Genomic DNA, 15397 nt, shown 5'->3' with positions numbered 1-15397 from the left:
CTGCTTCTCCCAGTGGGAATTAACGCACACGTGGGTGGTGGGTGGGGTGGCCGCTGTGGCACTCTCCTTACCATTCCTGAATCTAATGGTCTTCTAGGTCAGCTTCCACCACAGGGAGAACCTTCCAAGGTGCTTCACCTCTATTCATAGCTTAAGGTTCCTGCAAGTGCACTGCTGGGTCTGCGTGTTCTCTAATTTCTTAGAAAAGTCTACCCAAGCTCCCTGCTACCACCAGCTGCCGACAGCAAGCCTTCGCTGTCGGCAGACTAGGCGTTAAGACAACAGTTATTCTATCCCAGACTCTGTAGCCATTTTCTCCAGTCTTTACGGTGCTGCTGCAAGGTCCTTATTATCTCCTTTTACAAAAGTGTCAGCTCAGCTCAGAGTGCCAAGTCTCTTGGCTCAAGGTCTTAGAGCTGGGACTTGAACTAAAGACTGTCCCAGTTCAGTATTTTTTGCCATTAATATTTGGTTAACGCACACTTAGAGTTCTCCCTCTGATATTCCATATCCTAGCTGGCCTAGGATGAATGACAAACCCAAGAGAAAGGAAATCCTTCCATAAGTGGCATCCTGGGTGGGAGCTCGTACCTGGGAGCTCAGCCCAGGAGCAGGATGGGTGCCTGCAGGAGGGGCAAGCAGAACAGCAGGGGGAACACAGGGAGGGGGCCCTGGAAAATGATAGGGAACCAGCAAGGGGCAGGGGAGGGAAGAGTCTGGGGAACAGGGTCAAGGCCAAGGGAAGAGAAACTTGACACGAGTAAATGTTAGATTTCCTGCCCTCAACGATCAAAATAAAGTGATTTAAGACCAGTGACTTTGTAAGTCTGTTTCCAATCGTCTGCACTCTCCTGCAACCAGAGATTTAGAAGGCAGGATTCCAAAGCGATCCTTCCCATAACTACCCCCATTTCCGCTCAATTGCTTCAGCAGGGCCTTGAGAAGGCCTGGAAAGCGCAGCCATGGGGTACAGTCCTTGACTCATTTGAATGAAGAAAAAATTTCCTTTAGGAACAAATACGTTTTTAATGAGCCATTTTCTGGCAGATTAAATTATTTTAGTACTCACACCAAGTGTATTCATCCTTTACCATCTGTCCTTGTACCTTATTACAAATTCAAAAACATATCAAGAGCCCCATCACCCACCATCCCAGGGGCGCTGTTAATTTGTTCACAGAAAATGAGGATTTAAACATAGATATACACCTGCCTCTCGAGGGTAATCAACATGTCCAGTCAATAGGAATTAAGAGAATTGGTTGATTTTTTTCTCCCCCTTTGACCCAGATTGTTCCTTCATCAGCACCTCGGTTACAGATTATCCGTATTGTTGGAGAGAGCTGACATCATTACAGTTAACTCTTTAGCTGAGTTTTGATTCTTCTCATTTTCCTATTTCAAAGTGATATGCTCACTGTAGGAAATTTTGCGAACAGAAAGGTAAAGAAGTCTGAATTTGAGGACTAAAGAAGAGGGAGAAAGTCTCCCAGCATCCATCCAGCCGCTCAGGGTGATCACTGTGAACCCGTGAATACCAGACCCCAAAGGGCCTGGCTCCCTGGGGAGGAAGGAGGCGGTGAGGCAGTGAGGCAGTGAAGATGGCTGATTTAGCAGTGTATCTAGAATCCCCGAGGACTCTGGAGCCTGGGATTTGTGGATGGATGGCAAGACCGAGCCTCCTTCCTTACCAAGGGCCCACTACACACCTGCCTGGCAAGAGACCCATGAGAGGCTGCAACTGACCCGCCCTCTTCCCGGCCTCCTCCTCCCCAGGCTGGATCCTGGCTGAGAACCTGGGAACCAAACAGGAAGGAGCGTGGGCACCCACGGAGCTAGTCCTGAACCTGGCGCAGATGGACGAGCACTGCAAGAAACAGGAGGTTTTTCTGCCAGGGTTTATGACAGCAGCCCACCACCCATCACTGTGGCTCACCTCTGGGAGTATTAAGCCAGACTGTGAAACTGGACATCTTCAGGGTGAGGACAGTTAGAAACGGCAGCAGTGTGCTGATACCAACAATGAGCTAGGGCAGCGGCAGGAAGGGAGGGGAGGAGGCTCTTTCCCCTCCAACTGCTCACAGAGGGTGCTTGGGAGCTGGGGCTCCATGGGGGACTCCACCCTGAGGCCCCCAAGGGGATGGTGTCAACCCTCAGCCAAGAGGGAGAGAAAAGGCAGCCGATGGTTAGGGGGCCTTCAGATTGCTCCCTACAAACTCAGTTGACTTCCACTACATCCTTTGTTTATTTTGATGGAAATGTTTTCATTGTTGGGTATTTTTACTCTGATGCAAGCAGAAACTGGAGAGGGTTGGTGTTTCAAACGGAGAGAGAAAATGACAAAGCAAGTAACAAGTGACTCACCACGCAGGTCACATCCCCCTGCCTCTCCTCGATGCACTGTGCGTTCACACTGCAAGGGTTCAGTTCTGGGTTTCTGCAGTTTCTTTCCATTTTGCATCCCCTCATCTGATCCCCGATGTACCCTGGTTTACAAGGCCCACAGCGATAAGATCCCTGCAGGGAGCAAAGCGAGACAGTGAGCCAGGAGCTCAGACCTGTGAGCAAAGGTACTGTGACTGTATGTATTTTTATATGTAGTTGATGAGGCCAGGATGAAGTGAGCCCCCTGCCTGCCTGTGCTTCCCTACGTCTTATGAGATCGTGTGAATACTGGGGAAGACACCACCAGGCTGGAAGCTGCAGCAGTCCACAGAGGCATGCAGGAATAGAACCGAAGGCAGAAGAAGGCTGCTGGGCGAGCCAGCATCACTTTGACTTGCCCGCTGCACTGTGGAGGGCTGAAGGCTCCAATGAAGTCCTGGGAGGTGGCGTGAGAGAATTCACTTTGGGCACAAGGGACAGTGGTTTGATTAAAGAGCAAGTTAGAAAGTTTTGGGTTTTTTTTTAAAGTGACAAAGGTACAGAGAAATGTCAGTGGCCTTGCCCTGAAATTCTGCTGAGGCAGAAACCTGGCAAATGAGCTATCAGCTCCATTGCGATGGCACTTTCAGCACAAGCCTGACTTTTTTTTAAGTTAGTTTTACTGAGAATTTACATATCATGAAAGAAACCCACGTAAAGCATACAATCCAATGATTTCAGTTACTAACTACCCCTTTATCCCCAAGTCCAAAGGATGCCCCCTCAGTGATCTTTCTGGATCTGTCAGCCTCACTGGGCCACCCACTCTGGTCAGTCCTCTCCTTTCCTTTGTTCCTGTGATCTTTTTCCTTTGCCTGCTTCTTCACTTTTGAGGTTGTCTGGAGTTCTACTTTCTAGACAGTTTCACTGTCGACATTTCTCCTCCCTATGGGGGCTTTAGTTATTCCCTTCATATCAGTGTCTTGCAAATCTATTTCTGCAGACTAGCTTTGTCCCGGTAAAAATCTAAAAAGCAGTAAGTCCCGGTGTATTCCTCGGCAGTACAGCGTTGCGGACACAAAAAAGGGATCTGCAGCCAGACTGGACATCTTATGAGATGTGTGGCTTTAGCCTAATTACTGAACTCTCCTGTGCCTCAGTTTCTTCAGCTGTAAAATGGGGATAATAATCGTGCCTATTGACAAGGTTGTTGTGAGGATGAAAATTAAAAACCTTTCCCAGGAACATATAGCAAGTGAGAAGCAGTCCTATAGAGAATCAGAGCATCTTCCACAGACAGTCGACTGGGCTACACCTACCATCTGGGAAACAGTCAAAAGGAATGTGCAGAAATAAAACCCATATCTGAATGGTTAAATTTTAGACCTCATCCCACCCAAGTGCTAAGCATTTTAATTTAATACGAATGACTTTGAAAACTTCTATGAAAATGATAAATACCATTTGGGAATTATGTTGTTACCAATAAAATGCATATTGTGGAATACTGAACTATTAATACATACTAAGAAGCTCTTCAATATTTTTTTTCAGGGTTGGAAGTAGTTAGGTTTATTTATTTATTTTTAGTGGAGGTACTGGGGATTGGACCCGGGACCTTGTGCATGCTAACACACTAACATACGCTCTACAACTTGAGCTATATCCTCCCCCAAGAAGCTCTTCAAATTAAAAAATACAAGAATGATAATATTTTATTCACTAAATATTCATCTAAAAGCCCAATACTGCCACTTTGGTGGAAGATAAAGAACAAATTTGGCATTTATAAAATTATTCTTATATTAAAAATTACTTAAGAAATTACTCATGTTAAAAATTGTTTTCAGCACAAACTTTTATCCTCATTTGCTAATCAAATATATTATGTCCATGTGTTCTCTGTGTATTTGGGGGTTATGATTTACAAACATGCACTTCTTTTAGCAACTGGTCTTTGAAAACAAGAGCCATGAAAAATACTTACCAAAGTGTTGATACAGATAGAATTGAGAACACACGCTCCATTTCGACACTCATCAATATCAGTGCAGACCTAGTGCAGAAACATTTAAAAAGACACCCTGTTTAAGTAGAAACGCAAAGAAGTTTTGCTTTGTTTTGCTATCTTGGTGCGAAGTGATGACACGGAATTTCAGGTAGGGTGGGAACCAGAGCATCACTTTCACCATCTCCCTGTGTTTGTACCAGTCTGTACACAACCTACTTTCAAGTGATAGTTGATGACCTGGTGTTTAAAGTTGTTCAGAAAAGACAACTTACATGATTAATCTTTTCCACAACCTTTTAGTGAGGAAGGTTCTTCTTTATCTTGCTTGGGACTTGACGCACTTCTGTCTGACGGTTCCCATCTTTCTTCAATTCTGAAAAATCCTTAGCTTCCCTCTGCTATTTTTTTTTTTTTTTTAATGAAGGTCCTGGGGATTGAATGCAGGACCTTGTGCATGCTAAGCACACGCTCTACCACTGAGCTGTACCCTCCCCCCCCCATTCTTTCCATTCTTTCTTTGTAACTATAACTTTAAAATATTTTATTTTCTCAATCTTTTTTTTTGACTCAACCTCTCGTCCCTATTTTCCATATCTTTATTTCTCTGTACTGCATTCTGGATGATTTCTTAGATCCACCTTCCAATTTATAAATTCTCTGCTAGCTGTCTTGCCCATCTATTAAATTTTTAATGTCAATGGTTATATTTTTCATTGAATAAACTTTACTTGGCTGTTTTTCAAACCTGCCTGTTTTTTTTTCCCCCACATTGCCCTATTACTTTATATTGTCATGTTTCCTCATGGTAGCTTCTTCATAGAAGTTGCTTTTTTTTTTTTTAATGAGCACATCCTTGGTGGCCCCACTTTTGCTGTGGGCATCCCACTGGCCTGAACTGCGGAGTCTCTTTACAAAGTGATTTGGCTTTGACATTAGCTGGGGCCCTGGGGATCTGGGGATTTTACTGCTCCAGGGCTGGTTTTTACATCAATTTTTTGGCTTGTGCATGGAATACACTGTGCATTCTATATGGAAGATAGATTTGGAGCTCCTGACTGTATTTTGTACAAGCTTGGAGCTTTGCTTTGTTGTGGGCAATTTTCTTTTTCATCAAACCATGCCCAAAGCTGGTATCAAGCTTCCTGTTGATTTGCGGGCTAGAAAAGTTTTCTCATCTCCTTGTAATAAGTGGTAGCTCTTTGAGGCTCCTGGCTTTTCTTCAGGGGTGTTAGGTCTTTCTAAAGGTTCAAGACTACACCTGCTATTCCCACTAGTGCTGGAACCCCAGTTCCCCAACTTGGAGGATTTACAACTAGCTCCCACCTCCCATGAGCTGCCGTGGCATCAGCTTCCATCCACAGCTCTGACTCTGAGCTCCCTCTTGGTTTCCAGAACCTGCACATTTCCTTTTATTTCTTTTGATACTGGTGATGCACTAACACTTGTTAAATTTCTGCAAGTTGGCTCCCTTCTACTTGAGTTCTGTCTACCACATCGCTAGAAACCCACTAAAGCACCTTCTATTTCGTTCTGTCTAGTTTCCTTGGTTTAGTCTTGGAGATTTTGTCTTTAGAGAAGGGGAAGAAAAACTTGAGGTCATTACTCTAATGGCTTCTTGCCACTCCCATGTGTCTAGCTTGCTTCCTTTATCTAGTCTAAAAAAGGGTGCCCCCTAGAATCTTGTGATAGGCAGCTAGGAGATAATGAACCCTGCCCTTCTTCAAAGCTAGTAATTTCCCTAAGGTAGTAAAATATATTTATAGACCAACCATTTTTGAGGGCTGAAAACATCAAAAAGAATTTCACAGTCAGGCAGTTAAATAAGGACCAAGATCTAGTAGAACATTTGGAAATAAATGGAGACTGTCACGAAGTGCGTAAGTGCTTTATGGCAATTTACAGCTTATGTAAGAAGAAAGGGGGTTTTCCTCGGGGGATTATTTCTACTCTTGAAATCCTCTCATCTCTGAAACAGCTTCTGATCAGCAACACTGACTCTATAAAAATGACCTAATTTTTCAAAGCTTGTATTTGTTTCGCCTGTTCTCAAGTCGTTCTGTGGGACAAAATGTTCAAATGGCTACCAAGGAAATAAGCCTGAAATCACACCATGTGTTCAGTATCTGCACCCCATTCACTGTTATTCTAAGGATACTGAATTATCCCAACTTACTAGCTTCCTCCCACCAGCCACGATGAACATAAATATTCAGAAATGAGCTAGAAAACTTCCTAATGTGCCCACATGCACATGACACTCCAGATGGCATTGGTGGCTCAAGGAGCAAAGGGTCATATGGAAAGAGGTAGGAACCAACCAAAGGTTTTCAGTTGAGAATTAAAGATTAAAAGACTCTAACTTCAGCTCACCTGCTTGTTTGTCTTGGCAAAACTGATCCCCACCCCCTGCACCGTGGGTCCTGTGAAGCCCACCGGGCAGGAGTCACATCTGAAGCCGGGAGCCAGGTTCACGCAGCGCACGCCCGGGTAGCAGGGATGGTATTTGCACTAGAGAGAAACAAAAATCTTGTCTTTGGCCACATGGAGAAATACTCTCAAACTTTCATTCATCTCTTTGCACATGCTTGTTTACTCTTTTAACTATCCACTTTTTGGTGGTCGAAGTGATAAAAGGAAATAAAGGCTTCCAATTTCATAGTTCCCTGTGGACTCCCTGACCCTCACTGTCCGGGGGTTGCCTTGTCGTGAGCTTTGCTGTATTACAGAGTAACGCACAGCCAAGTGCAAAGGGTCCGTCATGTCAACCAGTCTACTCCCAGTGTAAATTCCTTGGGAGTAAAAAATCTCTGTAAGAGGACGGTGCTCCTTGACCACTTGTCAGCTGGCTCTTACCTGAGTCCAAGGGCATCATCAAACCAACTACTCAAACAAAAAGACCTTGACAAGACAAAGCCAGGGCAACTGTTTCTTCAGTAGGATGGGCTTGGCCAGGGTCTGTGTCCGCCTTCACACCCTATCAAGTCCACGGCCATTCCAAGGCTCTCAGAGTCCCAGAGATTCATTCTGATTTTTTTTTTCCTTACCACTTCAACTAATGTAAAAAACATGACCACTTCCTGCCCTTTCAAATGGAGGAAAATTCCAGCTCACAGATAAAAACCAGATGCAGTTCTGAGAAACATGTGCAGATGTTTCTCCAATCGAGGGCGTACTGGAGGCCCCTGGGACTGCTCACTACCTGCCGAGCTAATGAGCCACCTCAAGCCTGCAGGTTCAATGCATGTGATGAGCTAAGCTCCTCCAGCCCTCCTCTGGCCTGATGGGAGGAGAAAGGCACATTCTGGGGGCAACCTTGCCACCTACTGTGAACACTGCTTTGGGGCTGGAGCAGTGACTGGCTAACCGTGGTCCTGAAACAGTCTCCTTCCGAGGCTTGGCCAGCCGGCCAAACAGCCTGTATTTGCTGTGTGTGTCTTTCTGGCTCCATCTCTGGGCACCTTTGGTTACCATAGGCCACAGGGCCACCTCAAAAGGTCCTGATGGTTTGAAATTCCTCTCTGCTCCCCTATTTAAGGAAGCCTGGAGAAATCAGTTGCAAGCCCTGAAATACACCCTTACACGGATCTTTCCCCTCCCACTATTTGCAACTGTGTGGCAAAATCACAATGGTAACAGAGCCTGCTTAAGAGAAATAATCGTTAGCGTTGAAGGCTGAAATATCAGCACCGTAGCAACAGGAACCAAAAGAGTGGGAAACGCAGAGAGGAGGTATCATGAACATGGCCACGACCAAGTGTCCTGCCCCCTCCTTCGCACTATGCACCGTATCTCTTAGGCTTCCTGAGGAAGCAGTTCTTATGTAGCCTGGAGGACAGCCCAGATCATCCTTTGGTCACAGACCTAGCTCCTTTTTCCGTAAGCGGTAGGGTGTGCAAGGCACCGAGGGAGCCCACCCCACCTAGCTCAACTGTACCTCATCAACATCAGAACAGGTGACTCCATTCCCTGCGTAGCCCTCGGGGCAGGGCCCACACTGAAAGCCATCTCTGGTGTCAGTACAGCGGACGCCGCGGAAACACGGGTTGGAATCACACCGGCGCACCGGGGGTGTCGGGGATGCCGGGGGTGCGGGGGGCACCAAGGTGTTTGGCGTTGGAGACTGAAAGCTGAGAGGACCTAGAGAAAAACAACCACCCACAGGTTTATTCACCGTCAGAAAAAGAGCTGATACAGAATGAAGTTTAGTTTCCCAATGAACTTCTTTTCCCTTCCCTCCATCTCTGTGCCAAACCTCCAGAAACCACAGCCAACGGAGCCTCACCCACCCAGGCCCTTCATCAGTTGGCATGTGCTGGTCCAACTCAGAATGCTCCAGTTACTAGAAAAGTACTTACCACAAGCCTGGCATTCAGCTATGGTGTTTCGCAAAAATGATGTTTCCTTGACCTTTAGAAATGGGAAGGGGGAAAAAAAAGCTGGAGAAGGAGTATCTGATGTATAATCCAGGGATGGAAGAATCCATGTGTAGCAAGCTATTAAACATTTCTCAAAGGAGTGCTGAAGTAGCCCTCAGTGGCTCCCACTCCGCTTGGAGCCCTGGTGCGTGTATTACATGCCAGTCCCCCCTTTGCAGAGCCCTTCTGGCAGAGCCCCGGGGCAGCGGGCTGCGTGGGGCCACCTGAGGTCTGGCCCCAGGTCCGCCTCCCTGCCTCTGCGGGCCTGCAGTCCACTAGCTCCAACAGAGAGCTTCTCTAAGACTGGGGCTTTCTGGACTGTGTGTCTTGCTTGTTACCTGCTGTCTCAGAAGATCCTTCACTTCTCCCAGTAGCTGGTTTAGTTGTGACATTTGCCCCAAGAACTGCCGATTAAAGTCTCCTGTAGGAATAGCAGAAGGTAAGGAGCGTTCAGCCAGTCACAACCACTTCTATGGCGACTCAAAAACAAATGATTTCCCAGAGAATCAGCATGACAAAAACCTCGGGTATAGGAATTTACCTTGAGGTCATTCATCTAATTCAACCCCCAAAATAATGATGATCATGCCCCTGACGAGTTAGTCCAAATTCCTATGAGTTACAAAAATAAAAGTGCAGGGAAAATATTTCTTGCCCTCGACTTTGGCACAAGAGCCTGGTTTCTGTAGGTAAGTCCTGTGGGACTGCTCTGCTAACAGCCCCCCTTGCGATGAGGGGACCCAGCTCATCCAGGGGCCTGGGGGTTTGTCTGTGTTGACGGAGGGGTGCAAACAGCCCAAGAGCCCACACCTGTGCCTGTGGTGGCCAGTGGCTCACTCTGCTGCAGGAAGCAGTCCTGCAGGCTGGCCACCTGGAACAGCGAGCCTCTCACCACCAGCTTCAGCTCTTCCAGGGAGTCCTGGAAGAAATGAGATTCATACCACACATTGCTGATGCCATTCAAAAGCCAATGAGCGTGCAGACGCACACAATCTTCATAACCAAGGAGGCCTGTATACTTGGACTCTGACGTCTTACATAATTTTGTGGGTTTGCATTTTTCCCGAAGACTGCCAGCCCTATCCTTTTGACTGAAGCAAATACAGAAGTAGCCAGGAGCCTAGAAAAATGCTGGCATCGAACGAGGCCTGAGAGTTCAAGGTGACTAAGAGAAAAGGCTGTTTTCCTTCATGGTAAATAAGTTATTTTGTGGCCGGGGCCTCTTAAGAATTGTCTGTTTATGGAGTTCTGACTGTAATGAATAAGATATTGATCTCAATTTTAAACACTTATTGTTTTTAGGGCGTCTTGGCTCCAGGTTTTCAGAAAGTCCCTGGTTTCCTTGGATTATGAGAATGCATAAACAGTGGACTCTAGGATATAAATTTCATGTATTTTCACATTACTGATTGATATCAATCGTTCATTGTTAGCCAGGAGGTCAATTTCCTCACCTTTATTTTGTAGTTTTTACTTGTACCCATTATTTTATACATATATGATGGAAAAAGTTTATGTTAACTGTTGACATAAAGTTATCATCCTTAGTTTAGAAATGAGCATGCTAAGGAATTTCAGAGGAACTTTTTTTCTGATTTTCAATTTCGCTAAATTAAGATGCACGCAGCCCCTGCTACATCACAGAGACCGTGTTGGAAGCAGACCGTAAACTCTTTGGAGGCTGGGCCATAACGGTTTTGCCCACTGTGGTGACCCTAATGCCTAGAATGGCCTGTTAATTGACTGACTGACTGACTGAGAAGGTGAATAGAAGATAGGGCACTGTGGTCTTGTTGATAGTCAAAGAAGGTAGAAATTTTGAAGAAAATTGCAAAAAGTTCCATCCATTTCCGATAATCTTGTCACGGCTGACTCCTGGCTCTGACTTACTGGATGGTGGATACTAATTTCTGAAATGGCCAGTGACACGATTTCTGTCATTCTGATTACTCGGGCTACTTTGGGGATTCAGAAATGAAGTTCAGCATCTCTCTCCATCATTTTTTCTCTATATGTAAGTCCACACTAAATACATATACATCTCTTTCTCCCTCTCTCCAAACTTGGATTTTACCTATCTTGAAATTTCTGCTTGAAAATGCTCCCTATTTTTCAGGCACAAAGTCTAGTATCAGATTCATAGTTTTTATATTAGTATCTAAAACTTCTCAGCATTCCTGGTTGTCATGGAAATTACCATTTACACTCTGCTTCTTTGTACAAAGGGGTCAGAACAACTTGGTAAAAGCACATATAATTTAGTTAAAACACATACAATAATGAAACAGAAATGGAAAATGCTGACTGAGATACAGAAGACAACAGTATGAGGCAGAAAAGATGAATATAGTGACTGATTTTGGCACTCACTTCCACATCAGATGAAATTCAGGAACTATAACCAGTTAGAGTAATGATTAATAGAGAAGAAAGAATGCTATTTATTTCTTAGAAACAAAGTATTTCCTATCACAAAATTCTAAAAGAAGCATGTGTGGCAATTTCTACAGTAGGGGCAATGATGTAATGAAAAAAATACCATCAACATGGCATAAACAGAAAACAGAGGTGATGAGACTTTTAAGGCCTCATGGAACTCAGCTGGCCGTAAGGTCCTTTTTGTCAGCAGGGATGTTCTAGAGGGACCTGTGAAAAATATGGTTCCTGGTGCTGGCCAATTTCCAGTCATTCTTTTTCACTTTCATTAAAAAATAATAAATAGCAACATTAGAGAAAGATTAAAAATAGATCATCCTATTGCCCTAAGATAGTTGAAAAATCTTTGCTATTCCTTTCCAGCTTTACCATTATATCCCCAAACGATCCACTTATCATCTAAAGCAGCAGTGCTCGATTTTGACTTCACGTTAGAATCAGTATTTTGAAGAACACTAATGCCTAGGCATCATCCCTGTAGATTCTGGTTTAATCCGTCTTGAGGGTGGGCCCTCTACTATCAGTTTTTCAAGTCCCATAGTGATTGATTCTAATATGCAGCCAGAATTAGACCCACTCTCGACCTCAGCCCATCCTCTGCCTTCCCTGGGCCTCAGCAAGCCAGCTTTCCATTGCGGAGGATGGCTTGTGGGTTCCTACCTGTGCCCTCCTCTGGAAAGTCCTCAGTTCAACAGACCCCGGACTCTGGGAGAGGCCAGAAAAGGCCCTGGGGAGGTTCTGAATGGCGTCCACCTGCGAGCAGTCCACGTAGAGCTCTACAGAGCCAGCCCCTCGGTGCAGGTTGGTCAGTCTCAGGAGGACCCTGTGCCGCCTGCCGTCAGCCAGCTGCAGGTTGTTGAAAACCACCAAATGGATCTTCCCATCATTCTTCAGGTAACGGAGGATGGCTGGAACCAAGCACATAGACCAGTGAATGATGGGCTAAGGGAAACGGGGGTGATGCTGTGCTGAACAGCCTCCAGGTGACAATGACAAGGCTGGGTCAGTGGGAAAGAAAATGCAAGCAAGTCTGGATCAGAAACGTCTTGTGTGCCAGGCATTGCTCTGGGCACTGCCAACCCACTCGGTCACTGAGGATGTTTTGTCCTCATGAAAAGACAGACAATAAGTACTAAATGTGAAAATAAAATGATATAATTCCAGACAGTGATAAGTACAATGACCGAGCAGAACCCGTCAAAAGTCAACTAACATCCAAGCAAGCTCCCGATGACACAAATTCATTAGTTCACCGAACATCTACCGAGCACTCCTACCGAGCGCTGCCCTCACTCACTGCAATGACAGGTGAGGAACGTGAAGCTCAGGGAAGCGAAGGAACTTGCTCAAGGATGTAGCAAGTGACAAGACTAGACTGAAACAGTGCGGTTTATTCTACAATTAAAAGCATGGTAGGCACGCCGAGGCCTTTGTAAGCATATGGTGAGTCGAGTGTCATCTGTCATATCGGCCCTCAGCAACTTCACTGTCAGACTTTGTTATAACAAAGCTCAGTCAGAAAACCAGAGGTACGCATGGTTGCAAAGGAGGGACTCGGTGGGAGATCCACTGTCTAAAACAAAAAAGAGCTCCCAGTATTTGGTTGAATGGAAAAAAGGTTATGAATCAGTATAGTTCCATTCTGAAAAAAAGAATTCGTAAGACCTGGAAGACAGACTGGCTAGACGGCCCTTCTATGACTATAGTACAACACGACGCTTCCGGGAGGAAAGGATTGGTTAGACTTAAATAAATGTGGTATGAAGAGAAAGAAAGCAGATGTGAGTAGAAATTCTTGAGGTATTTTAAGTATGGGATACAACAGGAGTTTTACCCCTTTATTGAATATTGTTGAGAATTTATAATAGTAATTGCACGGCTGGAAATTGGAGGCATGGGGTAACCAACAGGGGGGGGAAAGTTGAGCCCAAACATATGTGCTAATTCAAGTTTTTAAAACGTCTATTTCTTTCCTTTTTAAAAAGAGTTTTGCAAGTCTCTGGAGTTTTTAGAGGCCAATGAAAACAGCGCCTGGTCCACCAGACTTCAATCAGGTCACAGACACACATACGCAGGACCTTACTTTCACTAAGGCCATAACCTCTGTTCCTCAGTAACAGTTTAAGAGGATACACACAGTAGCTTCAAACAAATACCCTTGGTTTTTCTCCCCAGACTGAGATTTCTGTGGAATTCAAAGGAAACCTATTTTCATGGGCTTCTTGCCTGCTTTTAGCAGGCCTTCCAGGGCCTGTGGGCCATGATTTATTTTCATAAGTGAATCGCTAAGTTTAATTTTATAAATAGTACCTAGTGGAGTGCTTTACACCCAACAGGTGCACCTTAAAGGCTGCGAACATGAACTTCCAACGAATAATTAAACGATTGCAGTGAAACCTTTTCACATATAAATTAGAAAGTTTAGAGAGTGTTTAGAGCAATTCAACATCTACCGCAGGCAGCAAAACCTACTCTTGTGTTCAGCTGTTATTTAAGGGCATTCTATACTTCTGCCTTGCTTTGTGTTCAGTGCAACACTGAAATGACAGAGTCCTCACGCTCTTAGATCTTGTGACAATAGCAGGAGGAAAAAAAGGAAAAGAATTATGGAAACTTCCATCTTCCCAACGTCTGTTACAGAACAATTATCAGGTGCTTTGACATTTACTATTCTTCACACCTGATCCAGTAATTCTCATTTCTCTTATGGCTTCCATTGTTCATCTGTATTGTGAATTCCTTACTTCAGTGCTTCTGTATTTATTTTATCTTCAGAGCAGTAAGACTATCCCAGAGGGTAGACAGGCACCTGCTCAGAAAACTCAACACCTTCACATCAGTCACACTGAGTCTAGGAAAACAGCCTAAAGCTCTGATCCCAGGAGCCTGCAGCCAGGGAGTTTCGCTGACTTTCTCCAGAAGCAGCATCATCAGAGGGAAAAGAACAGACATGGTTCCCTTGCTTTCTCCGATCCCCCTTTCCCAACTCACCTCACCCAGTCTTAGCCCAACACACACACATAGCAGAGGGGAGCAAGACAGAGGGGAAAATACTAGCCAGTAGGACTGTCACTTCCCCCTCCAGGAAGAGTGAAAAGCCCGGCTGGAAGCTGGAAGGAGCAGTCTTCTGGTCCACCCCACCTCTGCCCCTCACTGCCCAGGGAGCACCGCACACAGGACAACAAGGCTGCGTACAGCTCTGCGTCTTCAGCTGAGGCGCATTCAGTTCTCTTGCTCACATCTCACTGAAACAAGCTGGCTTGGTGATTTCCACCTGGTTCTCTCGCAGTGTGAGTACCAAGAACGCATCTGATGAGATCTGAAGGTTGCAGGTCTTCAAATGGCATTTCTGCCTCTACTCTGTTGCATCTCTGGGTTCCTCTGCCAGATTCCTGACTCACCTTCCTGCTGGGGGTCTCTTTCTGTGCAATCTTTCCAGATTGACAGCTTGAGCTTCTTATAGGACTGCTCTGACCAAGTTATTGCCTTCTCAATGCAACACACAACGAACCAATGAAATCCTTCACTAGCTCCCAAGTGCTTCCTCATTAATGTCTATCCCAGGGCTGGCTCAGCCTTCCCGCCACCTTCCACGCTGCTGATAACCAGCCAAGCTGAACAACCTGTTCTAACAGCCCGCTGTCACTTCTCTCTAGCATTTCCCAGCCTTCCTCATCCTTTTCTTTCTGTGCAGAATGTTCTCTTCTCCATTGCTCTCCCTCCTGCTCCACCACTGTTAGAAACCTGAAGCCAAATCTAGCTCAAACGCACCGAACTCCCTCTAGCCTTCCTTCTTCTTCCGCACGGCTGGAAGTCACCTGCCTCACTCCCTTTCTCGGGGCTTTTCTAGGTGTACTTCTGCGGGACTTGATTCCAGGCATGGCTCGGATACTTACTACCCATGTGACTCTGGGCCCGACATGTCCATTTCTGAAACTATCAAAAGGAGTTAATAAAAGCTGCCCTTCTTACTTCATTTTGTTTTCAGTGGTTGTCAAATAAAAACATGCAAAACTATGAACTGCTGTACAAATGTGGGAATTGGTATGTTTATTTGCATTTATTTCTTATCTTCTCTACTAGAACATAAATCTTTGGGACCAGGAATCTATTTCTTCCTAGTTTTCCCATATGCCAGAGCCTCTGAGAACAGCAAATATAACTATTTATT

At 45.2% G+C, this 15397-nt stretch overlaps 1 protein-coding gene across 1 annotated transcript in view; it reads right to left on the bottom strand.

Moving 5' to 3' along the window:
- THBS4 (thrombospondin 4) overlaps positions 1–15397 on the bottom strand; it is a 41591-nt gene that overhangs the window by 12567 nt on the left and 13627 nt on the right. Inside the window, exons 3-10 of the mRNA XM_006186734.3 lie at positions 11887–12134; positions 9601–9709; positions 9129–9211; positions 8731–8782; positions 8310–8512; positions 6746–6883; positions 4352–4420; positions 2365–2517 (exon numbers count right to left, since the gene is read on the bottom strand). Of these exons, the coding sequence (XP_006186796.1) occupies positions 2365–2517; positions 4352–4420; positions 6746–6883; positions 8310–8512; positions 8731–8782; positions 9129–9211; positions 9601–9709; positions 11887–12134 (1055 nt within the window). The remainder of the gene's footprint in view (positions 1–2364; positions 2518–4351; positions 4421–6745; positions 6884–8309; positions 8513–8730; positions 8783–9128; positions 9212–9600; positions 9710–11886; positions 12135–15397) is intronic.

This window comes from Camelus ferus, chromosome 3 (assembly GCF_009834535.1).
Source record: "Camelus ferus isolate YT-003-E chromosome 3, BCGSAC_Cfer_1.0, whole genome shotgun sequence".
In the NCBI taxonomy this organism is placed as follows: Eukaryota; Metazoa; Chordata; class Mammalia; order Artiodactyla; family Camelidae; genus Camelus; species Camelus ferus.
The sequence above is the reverse complement of the archived record's forward strand: the minus strand, read 5'-3'. Positions and strand labels throughout refer to the sequence as shown.